A 24,159-nucleotide genomic window follows, 5' to 3' on the forward strand; every position below is an offset into this window, starting at 1 on the left:
AAAGCTACTGCTAGCCTAAACTTCTCTCCATCATATTAATGGTGCTAATGAAATTCCATTTGTTAAAATATCAAGAAAAAAATTGTTTGCTCATGCTCAGATTACAGATTCAGTCATCTGTCACATAGCATGCATTCTGTACAATTTATTAAGCAAAACACCTACCATTGCTGGCAGTCATGATCTGCAGCAGTCCAGTGATGCTCCCTAATCTGAAAGTGACTGCACAACACACGCCTGTGTGCAGTCTCTCATCAACTTAAAAACCAGTTCCCCCTCCTCCTCCGAAGTCCTAGTGCAAGAAGCTAGTGCTATACAGTTCCAAAATGAAAGCTGCTTATGCAGATAAAGAAGAAAGACTTGCTCTGTATAGCACAATCATCTCCCTCTCTGGAATAAGAAAGAAGGCGGTAGAAATATAGCATTTCTACACAAACCCTGATTTGAAAACCTTTATCCAAAAAGCTCCCTTTACCAACCTAAAGGATTTCCATTTTGAATTAGTACATGTGCTTCTCAGCAGAGTATTTATTGGAAAGCCTGCTTAATTCAAGCGGACATGATCATTCAGAAGCAGTATCTTTTTGTGTCCGACTTCTGTCTTGCTTTAAGTAAAATGGGATGACTTTTGTAATTTTTGGATTGAAATGCATCATTCACAACAAATTCAGTAATTTGTGTTTTTGTCAACATCAATTGTTTTTCTCTCAAAATAGGAATGTTTCTATTGACTTTTATGCACATTGCACTATTCATCTCTCAGAACTTGAAATAAGCACTCTATTGATTTTTGACAAGATCCAAATAACGTGCATAAACTCCCTAGCTTAATAATGGCAAAATCCAAATAATGTTTGCCTTGAGATTCCTTATATATTAACTGTTATTATCTAATTCATTCTGGATGGAGATGATAGTAATCTAGCATAATGTGAAAGCATCTATTTGGAACCCCTGCTTTTGTTTTGATGTTTTAAAAAACCCAGGTGGGAATCATCTTCTCAGATATCTGCACAGACCCTGTATAATCTAATTTCTTTTTCATATTAGTTGCCAAGAGTTGCCATGGTGAAGAAACTACATAATTCTCGTATTTATTTATACTTTTATTTATTTATCATCCCTCCTCTTCTTAAATACGTATCTGTGTATGGCTCACAATAAATCACAAAAGTACATTTTAAAAACTTGTAAAACATAAGCAAAATACATTAATCAAAGCAATTATGATACAATGCCAAAGCAATTACACCTTTATTGGGCTGAACAAATAGACCAGCGTCTGGGGATACAACCAGGCTTCACAATTGTCTGACAAGCTATTGGGAGGCTTTTCACACACATCTTAAAAAGCACAAATTCTCCTTGTTCTTTTGAAAAAAGGGTTATAGTCAATCTGCACAGCTGCCTCAAAATATGACCTTTGATGGACCAACCACACAGATATTTCCATGTTTATCCAAAGTAGATCAATACAGAGATAAGGACATGGTTGAGACGATCATTTGTGAGTTAAAAAAAAATCAGTAAACTGGACTGTTTTGCTCCTGGTAGCTATAATGCTTCTGCTAACTGGTTAGCCAAGCCATAATAAACCATATACAGAGGAATATTCATATACAGAGGAAAATTGATTTTCCCCAAGTAGTTAAAAAACTGCACACACTAAGGAATGTTATATGGACACATCACTTCACCCAAATGCTCATTTTCAGTTTTACAATCCAGGCTATGAAGTTGGAATGAACCAGAATATAGTATTCCTTTCAAGGCTAATTTGAGAAAAGTATTCCATACTTCAGCTACTCCATATATGGAACTGCAGCTTTAAACAGTACAATTTATTGATATTTGAGAAAATATGAACTACTGTTTCCAGATTTGGGGAGCATGACCAGGAATGATCAGCATACATTCTTGTTAATTTCCATGCCTATCAATATGGCTTTCTTTATACTAACCCCTGAATGAAATGCTATAAAAGAATTGTCACATTTGATTATAAAAATCAAAACCAGAAAAATAAGTCTTGACTTAAATACCATCCTATTACACTAGAAAATGGAACAAATAAACACTTGGGTGGCATAGTTATCAGACTGCAATATTCTGTAGCACACTGCTGTAAATAGCAGAGGGCAAAGTGAATCTCATCTGAGTGGCTGAAGTATAACAGATTTCTCAATCCTCAAAAAGCAGGGGAGGGGGAAATTGCTTCTTTGGAAAGTAAAGCTTTAAAGGCGGAGCTATAGAACCAGAAATTCCTCTCTACATTAATTCTAAACCCTTGTTTTTAAACAAGACAATTAATATACCTTCACTTTCATCAGAAAAGAATCAACGCCAGCTGAAATTGTTTTTAAAAAAGAAAGAATTGGTTCTAAAGAATAATATGCAAAGGTTTGCATCACTTCAATTCACATCCAGAAATAAATTTCTACTGAAACTACAAAAAAGGCTGTTAACAGAAAAAATAATTAGCTGAGACCCTGAATCCAACAATTTGCAGATCTCTCTCTCTTTCACACAGACACCTAAACACATATGTGCACAGACAGAATATTAAGAACCAGTGAGAAATCCAGCTTGCAGCTTAGCACCATTTTCTGCTATAAAAAACTGAAAAACCTTCCTGTAACCTAGCAACTATGACATATCAGCAAGATAAAATCCTTCTTCCTGTTACATAAAGTAAAGCCTGGTTCACATCACCATTTGTATCTAACAACTGGCATTTTATTTCTACTACTATAAAAACATAAAGCCATTCTTCATAACAATCATAAAGCGGAGGTCAGTCACTGAAGCTATTTTCTCTAAAATACTATTCCTTGGATTGAGCATTTTAAAGAATGAGAAGGCCCAAATAACTGACTAGCACTTTGGAAGTCTTCTTGGACTTCTATTCAAGGAGGACTTTTTGCACATCATCATATTGTGTGACAATTGTGAACTTTTCTGCAATGGGATGCATTACTCACTGCCACTCAACCCTTAGTCATCTCTTGATGAAATTACTGCTATGACCTATAATAGGCCTATCCTTGAAGAGCATTCAAAGAAATTACAATTGGTCCATAACATGCTTATGTAGTTATGGGTGTGCCTTGTGGACTGGGGGTGGGAGGCACCGTGTTGCGGTGGTTCTCCTCCTATCTCTCTGACCGGTCGCAGTCTGTGTTGGCAGGGGGGCAGAGGTCGACCTCGAGGAGCCTTGCTTGCGGGGTGCCGCAAGGGTCGGTCCTCTCGCCGCTCCTGTTCAACATTTATGTGAAGCCGCTGGGTGAGATCATCCGTGGTTTTGGGGTGCGATGCCATCTGTACGCTGATGACACTCAGCTGTACATTTCCACCCCAGACCACCCCAATGATGCCCTCGAAGTGATGTCCCAGTGTCTGGAGGCCGTGCGGGTCTGGATGGGGAGGAACAGGCTTCGGCTCAACCCTTCCAAGACCGAGTGGCTGTGGATGCCGGCGTCCCGGTATAGCCAGCTGGTGCCATCGCTGGCTATTGGGGGCGAGTCACTGACCCCCACAGAGGGGGCTCGCAACTTGGGCGTCCTCCTGGACACACGGCTGTCTTTAGAAGAGCATATGACGGCCGTGGCCAGGGGGGCTTTTTATCAGGTTCGCCTGATACGCCAGTTGCGCCCCTTTCTGGATCGGGACTCCTTGTGCACAGTCACTCATGCCTTGGTTACGTCACGCCTGGACTACTGTAACGCTCTCTACATAGGGCTCCCCCTGAGGAGCACCCGGAGGCTCCAGCTGGTGCAGAATGCGGCCGCGCGGGTGATTATGGGAGCGACGTGGCGCTCCCACGTAACACCTCTCCTGCGCGAGCTGCATTGGCTCCCGGTGGTCTTCCGGGTGCGCTTTAAGGTGTTGGTTCTCATCTTTAAAGCGCTCCATGGCTTAGGGCCAGGGTATTTGCGAGACCGCCTGCTGCTACCGATAACCTCCCACCGGCCAATACGCTCTCACAGAGAGGGCCTCCTCGGGGTGCCGTCGGTCAGGCAATGTCGGCTGGCGGCCCCCAGGGGGCGAGCCTTCTCTGTGGGGGCACCCGCCCTGTGGAATGAGCTGCCTCCTGGAATACGATTGATCCCGGACCTCCGGACCTTCCGTAAAGCCCTGAAGACGTTTTTATTTCATCAAGCCGGCCTAGCCTAAATGGTTTTTAATTGGGATTTTAAATTTTATGGATTTGGGGTTTTAAATTTGGGTAGCCAATGATTTAATTCTTTTAATTATCTTAACTTTTGCATTTGTATGTTTTTTAATTTTGGCTGTTCACCGCCCTGAGTCCCTTCTGGGAGAAGGGCAGTATACAAATTAAATTAATAAATAAATAAATAAATAAATGTAAAACTTGTCACCTTCAAGACCTATACAGTTTACACAGTTGGGTATTTGCTGAATGATTTTTTCCAAATAACACTTGCCTGCTCAATAAGATGTAATTGAGTTGTTTATGTGTCCCTTTGACCAGAGGCCATCATCTTCAAGTGTCAGAGAAACATACTTTTTTCAGTCACTGCCTCCTTCTATGGAACAGCATTCCACCTTCCATGATATCTGAACATCTCCCTTCCTTTCTGATCTTCAGAAAATTTGTGAAAACATGGCTGTTCCACTAAATTATGGAATTTGATTCGCTATAAAAATAACACTCCTAGTTTTTTTCTTCTTCCAGTTTTATGTTATCACCAGTTATGTCTTCCAGTATTATGTTATTACCAGTATTATAATATACATTTTATTTTTAAATTTGACTTTGTTTTTAATCCCAATTACATATTACGACTTGTATGCCACATATAGTGAGCTGACCAGACCAGTTCTAAGCCATATAAATAACAAATATTGCCTTTCTATTCAGTTGAATCTATTTTTGCAAATGGTGGAGACTATTTTTTCCTTATCACAATTTCTACATAATTCATTTATTACGCACTGATCACACGTAAATCAATTGTATTTTTTGGACTATAAGACACTCCGGACTATAAGATGCACATTAGCTTTAGAGGAGGAAAACAAGGGGGAAAAAATCTGCCTCTGCCGCCCGTTCGTCACCTCTGCGGCCCATTTGCTGCTGCGGCTCGTTCATCGCTGCCCATTCACTGCCACTGCCCGTATGCTGCCACTGCCCATTCGCCACTGTTGTGGCTCATTTGCCGTGAACGGGCGGTCGCAGTAGGCAGCGGCGGCAATCCCTGCTGCCTAGAACAACTGATCAGCGCCGTACCAACCCCCTCCCCCCACTGCAATATTTGCTCTAAGACACACAGACATTTCCAACCACTTTGGGGGGGGGGGGAGTGCATTTTATAATCTGAAAAATACGGTAATCAGCTTTGTCAAATTACCTCCACCACTCTAATATATACACGCAGACACATGTGTGTGCACGCACACACATATACACAAATAAACTTACCTACTTCCTGAAGTGAGGATATAACACCAACTGTGCCTTTGCATCCACAAAAACTATTATTTCTCAACCAACAATTCCTTCGTAAGATGATCCTCACTGTTACCTCACAAATCCCAGGTGAATCTATACATTTCCAGGGTAGATAAATGTACCTGACCTATTCCTCCAATGAATAGGTCCTTTCATCTCCTTTCTCTAAGTTAAACACTTATTTATTGATTGCACAAGACATCAAATCCTGCATGAATCTCTTATATCTAACACTGTATTTTGGAATACATTTACGGTTGCAATGAATGCCTGTTAAATTCTAAACTAATCCTCAAAATCCAACATCTCTGTTCAATGGTAAACATATTCCTTGGTCAAACAAAAGCATCTTAATATTTGCTATTTAATGTTAAGCAAAACACTGTACAGCATAGCTATCATAGTATGTGTCATTTTTCAAAACAGGATTCAAGCAAAACTGCTGCTCTGACAATGGAAGTTTGTCCCGTAAAATATTTCATTTTAGTCACAATCTAGCTGCACAAAAACAATTTCCCCCAATCTGGTATTCTCCAGAAGTTGGATAGGATACATAGGAATTATAATCCAAAACATCTGAAGGGTAACATGTTGGGGAGGCTAATCTAGATAATCTTCTAACTATTATAGCACATTATTTTTACCAACACATTACAGACTTTAAATAAGGTAGTGAAGTATTTTGTTTACATTAAAATTTAGTCCCCCTCAAACTATGAAATAATTGAGCATGCAGAGGTAGCAGAAATCATATGGGCAAAAAACATAACACTACTTCTATAATTCTGAAAATATTCTAATATTGCATATGGACTAATTCATTGGATTTCAGCCAGATTTATTTACAAATTACCATATATTAATAAAAATGTCTATATATATATATATATATATAATGAAATGTCCCCTCCAAAAGTAATATACCAAAGTAGAAAAGCATGATGCTCATAGTTTAATCAATAAAAGAAAATTTAAAACAATTTTAAAGGCACTAAATCATTGATTTAATCTTATTTGAAGAAACCACTATTACTCACCACCAGCTCCCTGAATCATGGTGCCTGATTTCTGGACTTCATCAAATTTTGTAAAAATTATGTTCAGCCTGGTTTGAAAAAAATGAAGAATAATGATTTTGGCAGTACTTAAATGACATCGAAATAAGGCATATTTGTGCCTCTAATTTTAAGTCCTTTTTTTCTTCTAATTAAATGTAAATGTTAAATGAAAACAAAAAAAGAGACTACATTTTTTAAAAAAACATGGAATTTCAAACCGGTACATAAATTTTACTGTATTCCTCTTACCCTGACAAAATTTAGTCCATTCTTCAATCTTAGTTTTAATTTACTGAAACAAAAGTTACAGGTAGTCCTCAATTTATAGATGATTGTTTAGTGATGGGACAATGAAACTCAAAAAAATCTATTTATGACACAAAACTCCAATACCTGGGAACCCCTCTCTGTTGTCACATGACCACATTTTGGGCTCACGTTCACAGCAGCAATTTATGACATTTTTGTGAAAATTGGTATTTACTTTTGATTTCCAGCAAAAGATATCCTATAGCGAACAATGGATTCACTTTATGACTGCTATTTTTGCTTAAAAACTGCCACAATAAGGTTATAAAATTGAGTCTAGTCATGTGGTAACCTCCCTTAAAATCATCACAACTTATGACCAAAATTGTGGGCTCAATTGTACATTGAAGACTACCTATACATCATTTTCCAGGAACATACACAAATAAAATGCCACTACTTCAGGATATGTTGCGTTTTAATCTCATTATTTTCAAGATAGTATCATAAAAGTTGCTTACAATAATCTAATTTTTTTAAAAAAACACAAGTGGACTTCAAAACCTAACAAATGAACAAAACTCAGAAAAAGAAGCTTTTCACTCACCGAGACTGTGGCAATCCTTTTTTGCTGAGATCAGCTCTTACACGTTCACCTACATGTCTGTAGATTTCTACAAGGCTATTTATTGCTGCATCACGAACCTAATCATTAGAGAATAACAAAGGAAAATATTTTATATGTTGCAGTTTATGACTAACTTATGATTAAAAATAGTTACAGTTAATTTTAAGACAATGGCTTTAGAAATCACAATAGGTTCATCTTCATTTAGTTTCCTTGAAATGACCACAGTTAACGTAAATCAGTATTCCCAATGACATCCAGGCAACAAATCATAATTAAACGAAAGCACAAATTTTCAAAATTCTTCTGAAAGAACCCAAGATTCTTAAAAGCTTAGTGAAATTAATGCTAATAGCCTACTTGCTATATTATAGCTTATTGGAAAATAATTTCTATACAGGTACTTACTTACATCACTGTTCGAAATTACAATAGACCTATCAGGGGTCTACTTACAGTATGACCCAGATTTGAAGTTCTGACAGTTGAACCCCCGCCTATAGTCACATGACAAAACTTTGGGGGCCGGGCAAAAGGTTGCATTTCTGTCTGTTTGTAGCATCCTGTGGTCGTGTGATCATGTTTTATGGCAGTTTTGCTGAAAATGGCATTTACTTCTGGTTTTCAGCAAAAGCATGCCCATAGCAAACAATTGTATTGGAATTGGAAATAAAAAGGAAGAATAAACTGGAATTTATTTCTGCATGTACATTTCCTGCTTGCCTGAGAACCAAGTTATAATGGTTCTTCCCACTATCATTTCCTCACATCATCTTTCCTGTCTACAAGGGCACTGTTCAGAAAGCACTTCATGGTTTGATGTTGTGGTGAAACAATACAAAACTAACAACTGCACTTCTTAGAGAAAAAAGCAATTGCTGAAACAAGCCAATTGGCTTCAGACACCATGGCCAGTTATCCAATTAAAGAAACTTTCATTGAGTACCGGTAATCGATGTGTTTGTATGTTTCAGTATGTCTTGGTGGGGAAAAAAAATTCTCTTTGTTTTTCAATAATGTCCATTCATAAAAGTCATTATTTTAACCAAGTATTAAATCAATCACAACTGGATGGGTTTACTATTTATCCATCCATGAATTATTTTACCTTCCACTTAAATGAGTAGGCAAAGCAAGTAACAACGATTAAAACAGAAAGTACAGAAAGTTCCAAAATGAAAGTTAAAATCAAAGTAAAAAATCAACAAATAAAAGAATCAGTCTGATAATGGTAGAATATAAGAGGAAAGAATGAATGAGTGAGTGAACAAGTAGATAAGTGAGTGATTGGTGGAAAAGATAGCCCTTTACAATTTTCTAAATCTAATGATAATAGGCAACAAATGCAACTCCAAAAATAGTTCACTCCATGGCAGAAGGACTTCTCCTGTGTGGTAAAATAAACTAATTTCTGACTGGAAGTATCTGGCAAAGCATCTTTTTTCACAACTTAATGTGAAAGCAAAAAAAAAACCCTAAAAGTGTCAAAGAGGATGTCATCATTATTCATCCAATTACAGAGAAAATTTCTGAAGGCTTTGAGAAATAATATCAGAGCAGATTAATAGACAAGCTGGAACTGCCTAAGGAGATCACAAGCCACGGAAGTGTCTGTAGTAATAAATATATGGCATATATAAGGTGCCACAAGACATTTTGCAATCTGTTGCTGCAGAAAACTCATCTGGCTAACTCTATGGTAATTTGTAAGTGCATATAATTAACTATCCGACTTTCAGTAGAGCCTCTAGCACAATCAATCACATTTCAACCCTTCCAGCCTTATACCCTGATTTGTTAACCATAGATAACAACAAAAATGCAGAGATTAGTACATTAATAAAAAGGAGCCCATTTTCCCTTAGCACTAACATAGAATAGTGCTAAGTATATTCCTAGAGAAAGAAAATGGGCATTGGTCTTACCTTAAATGCCAGATTTCTTGAGTGGGGTGACATTGTCCAGATGAGGGTTGTATCAGTCGGATCTGATGCTGGCTGAGTCATAATTTTTGACCACTCCCCTTGCTCCGCCCCTTTCATGCCCAGTTTTGACGAAGGAAGGCCACCAGAAGTATCTCCAACAGGAACCACCGTTATCAGGAGGAAGTAAATCGGTCCAACGGGACAACTGGAAAAAAAACTACTGAACAAGAACAATAAACTGTACAGGCACTGAGACAGAGGGAGGGGCTGGACAATGTCACCCCACTCAAGAAATCTGGCATTTAAGGTAAGACCAATGCCCAATTTCCTTGATGAGGGTGTGACATTGTCCAGATGAGGGACATACCAAAGATTTGGCTGTCTCAAGGGCGGGATGTCGAAGGGCCTGGAGAGACCCTCGCACGATGCACCTGCTGCAAAACCCTCCTGCCAAATGACGCTTCAGCAGAAGCAAGGTATCTATCTTGTAATGACGAATAAATGGCGAGGGGGTAGACCAGGTGGCTGCCCTACATACCTCCTCAAGGGAGGCCTGAGTCGCCCAAGCTGCTGAGGTAGCAGCACTCCTAGTGGAGTGGGCAGTAATGCTATTGGGAACAGGAATCGCCTGGGCCTGATATGCCGAGGCGATGCAAGCCCTGATCCATCTACCAATTGTGGCAGAAGAGACTTTGAGCCCTAGGGAGCCTGGCAAAAAGGAAACAAACAAAGCCTCTGACTTCCTGAAGGGAGCAGTCCTTTTGATATAAATCTTTAGGGCCCTCCGTACATCTAAGGTATGCCACCTTCGTTCCAAGGCATGAGAGGGCCGGGGACAGAAATTGGGCAAAATAACCTCTTGGGCCCTGTGAAAGGGGGAATTAACCTTGGGAATAAAGGAAGGGTCCAATCTCAAAATAACTGTGTCCGGCCGGAAAACACAGAGATCCTCCCTAACTGAGAGGGCTGCCAGCTCCGAAATGCGACGGGCTGAAGTTATGGCTATAAGGAAAACCACCTTAAGGGTGAGAAAGCGAAGGTGAACCGTGCGGAGGGGTTCAAAGGGAGTCTCAGTTAAAGCGTTAAGGACCTTGGGCAAATCCCAAGTAGGGTATCTATGAATCGAGGAGGGCCGCAAGAGCCTGGCTCCTCGCAGGAACTTTTTTATCACAGGGTGCTGAGTGAGTGGTCGGCCGGATGGACTGGACAAGGCCGTAGACAGAGCCGCCACATGTCTCCGAAGAGTACTATGGGCCAGACCACGGTCAAACCCATCTCTGAGGAACTCCAAGATCTGGGCAGGTGAGGCTGAAACAGGATCTATCTGCCGGGAACGGCACCACCTATAAAAGGCGAGCCAGGAGATATTGTAGAGTCTGACTGTGGATTTACGTCTGCAGGCTTGAACAATGTGAATCACCCTATCTGAATAATTGTCCTGCCTTAGACGGGCCCCTTCAAGCGCCATGCAGTCAGTTGGAGCCACTGAGGGTCCGGATGAAGAAGGTTCCCCTGACGCAGTACAATCTCGTCTGGTGGAATCCTCCAAGGGTGAAATGTGGAGAGACTGACCAGGTCTGCAAACCACGGACGGCGTGGCCAGTGGGGAGCCACGAGGATAATTTCTGCTCTGTCGGCGATGACCTTCCGAATCAGGGCCGGAATCAGAGGCAGCGGCGGAAAAGCGTAGTGAAGACCTGGCGGCCAGGTGAGACGGAGAGCGTTGACCCCTTCCGCCCCTGGCGTCGGGAACCTCGAGAAGAAGCGAGGAAGCTGATTGTTCAGGTGTGTGGCGAAGAGATCTATGGCTGGGATGCCGAACCTGTTGCAAATCTGATGAAATATGTCGGGATGAATCTGCCACTCGCTGTTGTCCACCTCTGTCCTGCTCAGGAAATCCGCCTGTGTGTTTTCCGACCCCACAATGTGGTCCGCTCTGATGGAGAGGAGGTGTTGTTCTGCCCACTTGCCCAGGCGAAATGATTCCTCCATGAGGCGCTTTGAGTGGGTGCCCCCTTGACGGTTGACATGTGCCTTCGCCGCCATATTGTCTGTCAACACCAGAACATGACGGTGTTGCACAAACCGGTGAAAGTGCGTGAGAGCGAGACGAATGGCCTTCAGCTCCAGCCAGTTGATAGGGTTGGCGAGTCTGATGCAGACCAACGGCCCTGAGCCACGTGTGATGCAAGATGAGCCCCCCATCCGTGAAGGCTGGCATCTGTAGTGAGTACAAGTCGGTCGTGATTCATGAAGAGACACCCCTTGTCGAGAGAAGGCGATGTCCACCAACCTAGCGATTGCCTGACTGAGAGTGGAACTTTGACTGTTGACATGGTGTGAGCTTGGCGTTTCTTTTGAAAAGGAAGCAGGAACCACTGCAAGTGGCGAGCGTGAAGGTGTGCCCATGGGACGATCTGGACGCAGGAGACCATCTTGCCTAAGAGCTTGGATAGAGTGGCCAATGGAACTGATGGAGTTCTGCGAATGAGAGCTACTAGGTCCCTGATGTCTGACCGTCGTTCCAAGGTTAGGTAGACAGTCCCCTGGGCTGCGTCTATGATGGCGCCAAGATGGGTGATCCTGGTGACTGGCACTAACTGACTTTTTTTGTAGTTGACCAAGAACCCATGGTCGTTCAGGGTTTGAATCGTGAGGTGTAGGTCGTGTAAGGCTTGCTCTTGAGAGTGAGCCTGAATCAGAATATCGTCCAGGTAAGCCTGGATCCTTACCGGTTGTTGTCTCAGGTGAGCCGCCACCACCGCCAGGACCTTTGTGAAGACCCTTGGTGCAGATGCCAGTCCGAAGGGAAGAGCCCGGTATTGAAAATGCTTTCCTGCATAGCTGAATCGGAGATACTGTCGATGCTTTGGCAGGATGGGAATGTGAAGATAAGCCTCCATGAGGTCTATGGAAACTAGAAAATCGTTGGGACGAATCCCTTGAAGAATAGAGGTTAGTGAACACATTTTGAATCTGCGATACACTATGTATGAGTTGAGATTTTTTAAGTCCAGAATGGCTCTCCACCCCCCTGACCGCTTTGGAACTACGAACAGGATGGAATAATACCCCTGTTTCCATTGATCGTGGGGGACCTCCTCTATGGCGTGAATCTGTAGTAGGTGCTGAACTGCTTGGTTCATTAATTGACATCTGGATTCGCTTTTGGAAGTTGGACATTGAAGAAAGCGGGTTGGAGGCCTGGAGAGAAATTCCAGGGGGAGGCCGAATTTCACAACTGAAAGAACCCAAAGGTCTGAAGATGACCTTTCCCACCTGTCCGCAAAGAGGGACAGGCGACCCCCTACTGGAGGATTTGGTAGTGAGTCACTTACGACTGCGGGACTGGCGGAAACCAGAACCCCGAAAGGACCGTTTGGGCTGGAATTGTCTGCTCCTGTCCCGAAAATATTGACGGTCCGAGGATCGATAGGATCCCTGAAGATATTCCTGCCTGGAGGGGCCTCCCTGGGGGTAGGAACGAAAGGAAGGCCTTCTGTAATATGGAGAGGGTCTTCCTTCAGCCCGTTTGTATGTTGAGGGCAAAATTTTTCGCTTATCCCGTGTCTCTACAAGAAGGGGTTCAAGTGATTCCCCAAATAGTTTGTTTGCAGAATATGGAGCTGCAGCCAAGCGCCATTTGGCCTTAAGGTCAGCAGGCCATTGGCGAAGCCAGAGCATCCTCCGGGCTGAAACTGTAGAGGCTAAGGCTCTGGATGCAAATTTGGCTGAATTCAAGGTTGCATCAGCCGAAAATTGAGTGGCAGCAATGATTTTATTAATATCCTGATGAAGGCGAACCTCACTGGGGGGTACCCTTGCCTGTAACTGTTGAAGCCAAAGGATGGTAGTTCTATTAAAAAATGAGGCTGATGAAGCTGATTGAATTGCCCATGCCGAGGCCTGATGGTTCTTTTTAAACAGAAATTCTAACTTTTTGTCTTCTGGCCTTAGACCTTCAGAAGTATCCCCAGTTACGTATGAAGAAGAAGAGGAAAGGGCCGCTACAGGGCTGTCTACAGGTGGAACTTGCAAGAGTTGAGCAAACTTTGGAGCAACAGCATAATATTTCTTATCTGAACCATGTGCAGATGCCATGGTTGCAGGCCCAGCCCACTGTTTCTTTACCACGTCTATGAACAGTTGTGGAGTTGGTACATAACAAAGTTCAGGGGGGGGTTCAGAAAAAGGTCCCTGTAGTCCACCCTTTTGAGCCTCCTGCATCTCTTGAAAATATTCATCTTCCTTTAAGGCGGCTGTTAAGCGAGCCTTATGCAATAAAGACTTGAATTTATTGGGGGGAAATAATCCTGTAAAGGCAGGTTGATCTTGGATTATCCCCTCATCATCTGATAGGTCAGAATGTCTCTCTTCCTCAAACACAAAGGCTTCACTAACTCTGGAGGCTGCAGGAGAATGAGAGCCAGTAAGACTGACTGCAGGAGAAATTCTAATACGGGCAGATCGCTCTGAAATAGCAGAGCCAGAGTGGTGACCATGAATATTGGCTGCCATTCTAGAAGCAATGGCCTGTTCAATCAGAATTCTCAATCCTTCTGGCACATTTTTTAAAGGATCTTCGGGGGTTAGCACAGGCATAGAGGATTCACCTGTTGAAGCAGCTGCAGCTGCATGCCCACCAAATACAGGAGTTGCAGGGGTCATTAATTGACTTGCAAAGGGGTTTTGCAAATTGCTTTGGTCTTGTTGAAGAACATTACCCTCTCCCTCCGAAGACCAGGCCTGGCTAACAGTTGAAATGGGAGGAGGGGGGGTAGATGGGGGGGGGTCCCCTTACCAGGCTCAGTTGCAGGCACTTCACTAGCTTGCTTTTCTAGAGATTTATGCCTCTTTGTTAAATCCTTCTCCTCAGGCTTAGAAAGGTGCTTACGTTTGGAAGTTGATTTCTTCCCAGTGTACATAGTATTTTCCTCCCCATGGGAAGAGCGATCTGCCATCTTTAGTATACTCACTGCGACCACGATGTCGACTGGAGAAATAGCTTTTGGTTTCAGTTTCGCCACGTGGTTGAAATTTGAGATGGCAACGACTCTGGCGTTAAGCACGATGGCTGCCAGGTCACACTTGAGCAGGAGGAAACTCTGCTCTGGAGGTATCTGTCTAGTCAAGCCTAGAAACGGACCTCCTCAGCGCCCCCACAGCCATGAAGAGAAAAAATAAAAAATACTGGCTGGAAATGCCACAGGGAGAGGCAAGAAGAAGCTTGCTGCCCCCCCCAAACTTGCAGACTCGTTGGTGGCAAAGCGGCAAAAAACTCCTTTTAAAATTGCCGCGGCGCTTCAATTAACCGCTCTACAGCTGATCAGCGGTTTTGGGATCACTGTAGCGTGGGCGGCGGCCCGATTTGGCGATTTCCCTTAAAATTAGGGAATCGCTATTATTGTTGGTGGTATTGTGGTCTAGGGCCCCTTAAACAATCGTTGGTGGGATAGATCAAAAAAATCCCCCCCAAAAAAGACAGGAAAAGGAAAAAGGAAAAAAGTTCCCTTTTAAAATGGGGCTTTCAAAATGGCCGCCGCCAGGAGCGAAGCAAAGCCTGGCAGCTTAGGACGCTCTAGCAAGGCAAAACCGGCAGGCTACAATAGAAGGGGGGAAAAATATATATATATATATATAGCCTGGTAGACCGGTACCTTAGGAAAATTTAAAGGGGAAGTAACAATTTTAAACTAGAGAAATAAAAAGGTGGTCAAAAAGACTTACAATTCTGTGATATTGAACAGACCTGGGCTGTATAGCCAGATCTGTAGGAGATGTTTCTCTCAGGCCGACTGAGTCTAAACTGGGCATGAAAGGGGCGGAGCAAGGGGAGTGGTCAAAAATTATGACTCAGCCAGCATCAGATCCGACTGATACAACCCTCATCTGGACAATGTCACACCCTCATCAAGGAAATTATCCTCTTTCAAAAATCAGCATACCAGTGCAGCAGATTGTTATTAGAGGAATCAAACTCTGTTTCTCTTGTATGTGCAGATTGCTAAATTTTGTCAATATATTTACAGTACACCTGCAGGAGAAATGAAACATGTTTCTTGCCATCATGCTTAACGGAAAAAGCTGTTAAACAATCTTTTAAAATTTCATATTAAAAAGAAATTCTGTCTTTTCTAAATTTTACAGAGAGTTTTGGGTTTCCTACCTTTTCTAGAGATAAGAAATAATCAATATTACTTGGTTTTTTTTTAAATAGGCGGAATGAGGATTAAGTGAAAGTAGATTAAGGCAAAAGAAAAACAAGTTCTCATGCTGAACAGCAATATAAGCTTGGCATTTGATTTTATCTTGGCATGATGTGTGAACCCAGCCATAGTGGTTTGTAAATTTAGACTATAGTTGTCAAGTGTGAAAGAGGCCAATGTAGAGGCCATTATTCAGCCAATAATGGTTAAATGGTTAAAACCAATTTGATTTTATTGTTTATTAGATTAATTTAGTCCGTACTATCATCTTATTTAATGTTTTTAGGTCTTTTGATATTTTTTCTAGTTTTGTGTACTTCTCAGATTCCATTGGAGTTAGGTTGCCAATAAATTTAAATAAATAAGATAAATAAAATCAAAAGAAGTGAATTATTCATAGGAGCAATCTTGGTCAATATAATACATTGCATCAGATTTGGCATCCACTTCAGACTCAAGGCCTAAATCTAAATAAATTTACACTTAAAAAAAAAAAAACTTTTAAACAGGTACAATAGTTTGCTTAAACTGAACTTTTGAATTCTGCATCACAAGAACCTCTAATACACTAGAAGGTCACAGAGGTGAGATGGGTGGTGTAGAAATTTGATAAATAAATAAATAAGGTAGTTATAATGAAAATATAATTTGAATGGCCTTATAAACGATGTCATAATAGGTCAATGTGGCTACCTGTCTTTGATCAGCATCAAATACTGATTCAGAAGGGAAGTTCCAGTTCAAAAAGAGGTTAAAATTCAAAATTGATCTAGGGACAACGCGCATACACATCCAGACATTAACAATAGCATTTCTAGAAAATACTTTCCTCTTCTGTATTTTTCTCTCACAGAGCTGCAAACGTTTCTAATTAATCCTCCATTCTTCTTTCCCACAAATCATACTCATCCTGCCAGCCATCTTCACTAGGCCTCTATCCTCATCCCAAACGGTCCTTCCACCCTGTTCTTCCACCTTTCTGGCCTATCATGGCTGAAAGCTCTCTTTGTCTCCATGGTAACCACAGGTAAGCCACTGTTCTGCAAGACTGGAGGGAAGTAAGGCTTTGCCCACAGACTGCCCAAGGTCTTAGCATCTTGAGGAAAAGAATGATCATAGGAGGGCCAAACATACATATTAAAGGATATTTTTGTGCATCCTCCCACCAAATTATTTACACATATATGTATATTTTTTCTGAACTGTCACTGTTCAAAGCTACACAACTGCTGATAGGCAAAAGTTCTGGAACTTGGACTTTCACTACTGGCCTTACGTATTTCACCCATGCCCTGGGACAGGAAGAATCAACTTCAGGATCCCTAGGCAATTCCAATACCTCACAAGTAGTGCATCTCATTCCCCAAAATAAATGAATAAAAAGGTAGATAAATAGACAGTCATTTTTGTGTGTGTATAGATGAAAAGAATGTATTTAAAGAGGACTACTAAAGAATAGGGCCACGCTGTTGGCCCCATCTCCAGAGACCCAAGTATTAGTGAAGAATTACCCATGAAAGATTGTTATCTGCATTCAGAAGAGTAGCACTACAGAACAGATGGAAGGAGAAAAGTTAAATGTATGGTTTTTTGTCACAGTCAGTAGCATTTCCTTTGAACAACCCAACAACTCATTTGCCTTACAGCAAGAACATGGGCACCTGGTTTATTCCCTCTCCTGCAGGAAAATTGGAGGAAAAAAGATAGAGATTTAAAATATTATTCTAAGTCAGTTTCTTCCAACTTGGCATCTTCCTGATTGGTTTGGACTACAATTTCTAAAAATTCTCTACCATCTTGGCCAATACATATAGAAAGTACCAAGCTGGACAAAACAGTTCTAAATAAATTTTGAGCTATCACACATAAACAGGAAATGATGCCTTTAAAAAAAATCATTCAATACTTGATGTTTAGTTAATCATCATAGATTTCATGACAGACTGAGGGAAAATAAAAAATATATATTTAATTAAAACAGCCGTGCAAGTTTATTTTTTACCATTTAAATATCAATAAAGTAAGCCCCAGAAGCAAAACAATGGTTTTATGGATTTAGGGGGATCTATTCATTGGTGTACTTATCAAAAGCTTTTTTACAATGTCCAATTCCAAATTTCTGGGTAGGATACAATAATATAGAATAGTATAAAAAAGGCATCCCAATTACTTCATTTCATACAATTAAAATTCAATAATAAAATACTTGATCACCCCAAAAGAAAGCTTAGGCACTCCTGCTAAGAGCCAGATCAATATACAAAAACATGGCCAAGGTTATACTTGGCTGGAATTTCTTAACAGTGGTTTCATGACATGTAATAAAGTTTATGATGCGGCATTTATTTTTTAGTCCTACATTATGCTTTCCACTCAAATGAGTTATCTGAGCAACATGGAAGTCTTTGCAGAAAAAAAAAAATAGAAACTCAAAGGCATTGGAGCTCTTGCCTATAATATTTAAATCCTGGCATCTATTCCAGGGGTAGTGAATGAAGATAACTGCATTTTTTTCTTACAGCACAATTAAACGTTATAATTATTATATGAAGGAGGGAAGCAGAAGGTGAAAAATCATGAGAAAAATTAGGATTTGGAATAATACAGCAAAGGTCTGAAATACATAAAATATCAAATATCAAAGTGTTTAATACTAGGTATCATTTAAGGTATGACTCATTTAAAAGAACAAAGGGAAAAAACCACAAATAAAACCCGACAATTATTCAAAAGCAAATCAATTTAAAAATCAATGGTCTTTTCTACTTCGTTTCAACTAGAAATAAGAATACTGTTATCCTTTCAGACTACCAAATTTCCTCCCAAACTATATCACTCCAAGGCTGTCTGGCAGTTTCTAAGATTAAATCCACAAATCCAGAAGTAGTGTGAAGTATTCCAGATGTTGGGTTGAACACTCCCCAAAATGATGGATTGGGTGACTGACAGTCCATATATTGCAATTAACAGGACAATGCTGATTCACTGTGGCTTTATATCTATTAGTGATAGATTATGTTCTGATAAGATTTGAATTATCTATCCTTTTCAGTAAACTCCAATTATTAAATTGACTGAGTTATTTTTAGACCTGTTCATATCCATTAATAATTAGGTTCATTTCTAATTATATATGGATCAGAACTGGTATAATTCTATCTTGGTTTTCTGGCCTGATCAGGAAAATAACAAATGTTTTGCAAAGAATGGTACTCATGCTCAAAAGGATTAAGATGAGGAATAATTAGAAAATGTCTACATTTTGGGGAAAGACTAATTACCCCATACCAAGAAGAGAAAAAGAGAACAATTAATACCTGTAAAACAATGGAAACCTTCCTCTTTACACTCTAGCAACAGCTGCTTCCCAGTGTTTGTTAGGACAGTAGCTGATTTTAAAATGATTTAGAAGAAATACTTATACCTAGAATGTGCTCTCTGCTATTCATTATTGTGACCCTCTGTTATTTATTAAAGTATGCAGGGTTTTTTTCAAGCTTCCACGTTAGGCTGGAAAAAACATTATTTTGCTTTAAGAGTCACATTAGCGACACTGTTTTAATAATTTGGTTCATTAAAGCATAGAATTAGTAAATAGGAAATAAAAATAGGATGGAAGAAGAAAGCCATTCTTTATATTCTCTATTCACACATAAGCTTTCATAGAAAGCAGTCTTCAAACTATTGGTCAGCTGCAGGAGCCAAAATATGTATTGCAAATGCCTCAGCATCCTTTTGAAAGTGTACACAGTTTAAACAGAAAAGCTGGTCTTCTACTAAAAAGGGGGTTAACTTAAGCTTACGATTTCAGTGCTGTACATGTAGTCCTTGAGATATGATAGATGACTTAACCAACATTCAAAGTTACAACAGACACTCCAAAATTACATATGATCCTGTTTCAAGTGGTCCCTAAGGTCATTCACCCTTACGACACACCACAGAAATGCTCACTTTGCTCCCCCCATCCCATTCTTTGAGACCCCACAGCACTTGGGCCTCCTCCCCACACTCCCATCACCCATCTCACTTATCTTTTGAAGTTCTTCAAAACTCACTGTAGGGAAGGAGAGCAGGCCATGTGTCCCATGCATCGGCAACCTGAACATGGCCACCATTTTGTCCCACCTGCTTGTGGGCTGGGACAAAATGGAAGCTGCCAGACAAACTGCTTCATTTTGCTGCCTTTACAAGGTCTACATAGCACTGCAGAAGCTACCTACTTCGTGGGTTAGGACAAAATGGTAGTTGCTTCCGGAACTGCTCCATGTGGCTGCAGAAAGGAACAATCCATTCCAGTGCTCTGGAAGGCCTCAGAGGCCTTCAAAAGTTAAGTGAGGAGGCTGGTGCTTGGCCTGATGGAGTGGAAATCAGGCCTAAGGCTGGAAAGACCCAGTGGGAGTGGGGAAAGGCCTGTTAATAAAATTGCACAAAAGACATCTGAATATAATCATTCAGAGCTCTATATTGGCTCTCTATTTTGCAAATATTGGAAAACTCATTATGGACAGCCTGTCTGGTATAGTGGTAAAGGCATCAGGCTAGAAACTGGGAGATCATGAGTTCTAGTGCCACCTTGGCCACAAAGACAGCTGGGGGATCTTGAGCCAGTCACTTTCTTTCAATCTAGGAAGGAAGCCAAGGGCAAACCACTTCTGAAAAATCTTGACAAGAAAACTGCAGGAATTTGTCATGCAGTCTTTGAAAATTGTACGATTGAATGGAAGAAAAGCAATCTTAAAGATAAGTATACAGACCCTGTCACACTATCCCTGTCAGTTGAACAACAAAGTAAATTTGTGGACATTTTTGAAAAATTAGAACAATATTAGTGGAATAGAATTATTTTTGATCAATGAAATAAGTCTGTGTTGTCATTCAAACATGGGATGCTTCTCTGTACAATCATGAATTCTCCTTTATCAAGGCCTCCAAACTGCTTGGTCAATGCTAATATGGACTAATAAATATGGATAAAACTCCCTTTACAAGGTACAGTTGAAATTGAGAACAAAGAAGCAAGAATTAATCTTAATCATGAGATCAAAGCATCAATCTAGATTCAACAAGAAAAAAAGTCTATGATTTGACAGGTTTGACAAAATGATAACATCTGTCAACATATTTTAAATTAATTGCATCTTTTCCTGGGATTGTGGAGCAGTAGTCATGTGAATCCTAGAAAAAAACAGAGCTTCCTTAAGGAATTACTGCTTAAAGATGATGGTAGATATTTTAAAACACAGAGGCATCTGTAATCAATAAAAAGTAGTTAAAACTTTCCTGGTCACATAAAATTTTGGTATCATAAAGCTTTGAAATTAAATTAAAATAAAATACAAATAAAGCCTCTAGAAGAGTTATTCTTCTCCAGGAAGGGTATAAGTAAGCAAATGTAGAGCATTAAAGACTCACCTGGCTGTTTGGGTCACCAAGTAAGTTACATATATGGGGCACAATCTTGCTCAAGGTTAAACTCTGAGCTCCAGATCTAAAACAGAGGAAGGGGGAAAAAGCAAGCAAGCAACATATCAGTTAAGTATTTTTCAGAGCAACTGAACGCAGGTATAAATTAGGCATAATAGTCCAACTTACGCATTAAGTGTTGCAATAAGGCAGAGGCAAATTCCTTCTCTTGTCCGGAAATTCTTGTGTTTGAATCCTCCCAAAATTCTGTCCCACACGTACTGTCACAAAGATATAAGAAAGTAAGGGGTGGGAAAAGATCCTAAAACCAAGATCAGCTGCATTTGCTTGATCCTGAATATCCTATTGTCACAAGTGTGATGGGGTTGCACACATAATGTGTATGTGTGGATGCATAAATGAATGAAGGTGGTGTAGGCAAGTGGAACAAACTTAACTACTGAAAAATATTTTAGAAGTTTATTTTTATTGGGTGGGAATATACTTATATGGCCTCTTTATATTATTTTGGCTGGCTTCTTATCATATCCACGTATAAAGGTCTAAAAAGTTATATTTTAAACATCAAAGCAAGGTAATTAAAATATCATGTGTAAGATTCCACTGCTCTGATAGAATGCTAAACAACATTATATTATTTATACATAAAATACTTCATAATCTATATATAATTTTATTCAGAAGTTTTAAAGCACAGATAGCCAATCTATTGTTACAATCCTCAAGTACATCCCCTATTTTGTAGACACAGAATATTCCCAGATCATGACACAGCTTTTTGGTGGCAAATGGCTGAATTTCATTAGCATATTTTTTTTTATTTTATAGCAAATATAAAATCTTATCTATTAGACCATTTAAAGGAATAGACACTTAGCCTGAGGAACTAATAAATACTAATGAGCAAACAGCAAAGATAACCTGGTCTAAATGGAAAAGTTACCCTTAGATGACTTTAGACCCTTTATACGTGGATATGATAAGAAGCCATCCATCATTTTAAAAATGATCAGTTTGATTGGTTTGCTTAATGACTGTGGTGTTCACTTAATGACCGGTGCAAAAAAGGTAGGTAATAAAATCAGGTCAACTGATAATCCACTTAAAAACCAGCACAATTTACAACCATAATTCTGGCGTCAATTTGGGTCGTAAATCGAGGACTACCTGTAGTTATGGAACTAAGGCAGCTAAATTAGTGAATTTTTCTCAGAGGTCTCAAAATATATTTAATGTTGTTTCCGATATTAATTGGTTTAATACAAAGTAGACTTTTGAACATAAAGGGTTAAGGTTGAGGATATTCTTAAATATTGCTATGCAAACATAAATTATAAATAGAAGTTTTATGTTCAAGCACTAGGATAAAGCTATCTCCACTCTGTGCCTGGTTCTGTATACTACAAAAGTATGCTTCAACTGTGGCTTACATTGATTACAAAAGAAGCACAAATACACAGGTTAGCTATATGCTCTAGCTTTATCATATCATAAAAAGATTCCTGACTGTAATGTTTTTGGTCACCTCGATTAAGGATATTTTCTGCACTGATATAAATCCAGCAACTGTTCTGCTGATTTCCCCATACTACCTATTTAAGTACTGGGGACAATTTTGCTGCTACAGTAGATACATAGCACCCATCCTATTTGAACAATAGAGTGTATTAGGCATAATAAAAATGTTCAATACAAATTGAACCAACTTGTGAATGGTTTTCTTGGAGCAGGTGTTATAAGTTTGTACCCAATCATTCTACATTTCCAAGAACTCACCTGGGGACTAGCAGCTTGCTCCATGATTTTTAACAGCAGGGCCTGATCCTGCTCTCGTACAGAGTCTTTTGAATCTCCCAGTCTGTCAATTAGACTAGGTAACACTGGAGACAAAAAGAAAGGCTGATCACAAAGGAGGATTCAAAAAAACACAGTTGGCATTTCAGATCAACACTAAAACATGTCTACCTTCCCAAGTGCCTTGTGTGGTGTTTTGGTACGCTGCTCATGTGGAAGAAACAGACACTTGCTTCAGACAACAGGCTGTGAAAAAGGCTGCCCTGTCATTGTGATGTTTGCATATGCTGCAAGCTTCCCAAGTATATCCAATCATATTTATTTTCATGCACTGTATTAATGGCTGATGCCTGCAGTTACCCCATACAGGTAGTCTCTTTGCTTAATGACCAGTCAGTTAACAATCATCTGAACCCCCCAAAAGTTACTTACCAGCTATCCCCAAAGTTACAATTGCCATACACACACCTGCAGTTATGTGACTGCATTTTAGGCACTTGGCAACCAGATCACATTTACATTAATGTTAATTAGTGATTTGAGGCTCTCTGGGATTCATGGGTCCTCCTACAACAGCAGCGGTTGGAGACTGTGATTGGGGTAGGTGTGGGTGGGTGTTTCCAGCTTCTGCTCTTGCATCAGTTGTGACCCTAGCTGGGGTGGTAAGATTTTGTTACAATGGCTGAGGTCCTCATTATCGCCACTTGCTCAGATTACTATAACACACTCTACCTGGAGCTGTTTTTGAAGATCACACGGAAGAATGCAGTTGGTTCAGGGTGCAGCGGTCTGTATGCTGACCAGCATTTTCCAGTAGGGATACATTATACCAATGTTGTTGGAATCTGCATTGGTTGCTAAAGGCTCCTGGCTACAATTTTAAAGTGCTGGCATTAAATTTTAAAACTGCTAGTTATCTGCATGAGTAGATTCACTCATTTGAATTGCCCTGACCAGTTCAGCCTACCTGGGGAGAAACTATTAGTAGTGTTTACTTTAAGGAACGGAAAGTGCTACTTTTTTGTGTCCGCCTGCTTTCTGGAAACTGGGCTTTTTCAGACCGGATCTTAATTTAGTTTTATTCCATCCTTTCATTAGTTTGTGAACACTTATTTTACACTTGATTGTTTTTATGTGTTAGAGTCCTTAAGGATCAGCAATCTACACTGTAAATGTAAATAATAATTCAGTGTCATCAGACATATACGAGAATCTTTCACAGGTATTGACTTTTTTAAAGATTTTTTTTTATCCTGCTTTTATTACTACTATAAGTAGTTCAGGGTGGAGAATGTATCTAATACACTCCTTTCCTCCTATTTTCCTTACAACAAGAAGGTGGGTTGGTGAGGTGGGTTATGCAGAGAGAAACTAACTGGCCAAAGACAACCAACTAGCT

General features: G+C 40.1%; 1 protein-coding gene across 13 annotated transcripts in view; it reads right to left on the reverse strand.

The window, feature by feature from the left end:
* Positions 1 to 24,159, reverse strand: part of CLASP1 (cytoplasmic linker associated protein 1) — a 236,845-nt gene that overhangs the window by 122,298 nt on the left and 90,388 nt on the right. For 12 of the 13 annotated variants that reach the window (XM_087881742.1, XM_087881736.1, XM_087881743.1 and 9 more), the window contains exons 4-8: positions 22,743 to 22,846; positions 21,135 to 21,226; positions 20,955 to 21,030; positions 7,388 to 7,485; positions 6,511 to 6,578 (exon numbers count right to left, since the gene is read on the reverse strand). In XM_087881742.1, coding sequence (XP_087737868.1) covers positions 6,511 to 6,578; positions 7,388 to 7,485; positions 20,955 to 21,030; positions 21,135 to 21,226; positions 22,743 to 22,846 — 438 coding nt within the window. Of the gene's footprint in view, positions 1 to 165; positions 498 to 6,510; positions 6,579 to 7,387; positions 7,486 to 20,954; positions 21,031 to 21,134; positions 21,227 to 22,742; positions 22,847 to 24,159 lie in introns of those variants that run through there. The other variant, XM_087881745.1, reaches the window with a different exon arrangement.

This window comes from Pantherophis guttatus, chromosome 1 (assembly GCF_059756535.1).
Source record: "Pantherophis guttatus breed Tessera chromosome 1, ASM5975653v1, whole genome shotgun sequence".
Taxonomy (NCBI): Eukaryota; Metazoa; Chordata; class Lepidosauria; order Squamata; family Colubridae; genus Pantherophis; species Pantherophis guttatus.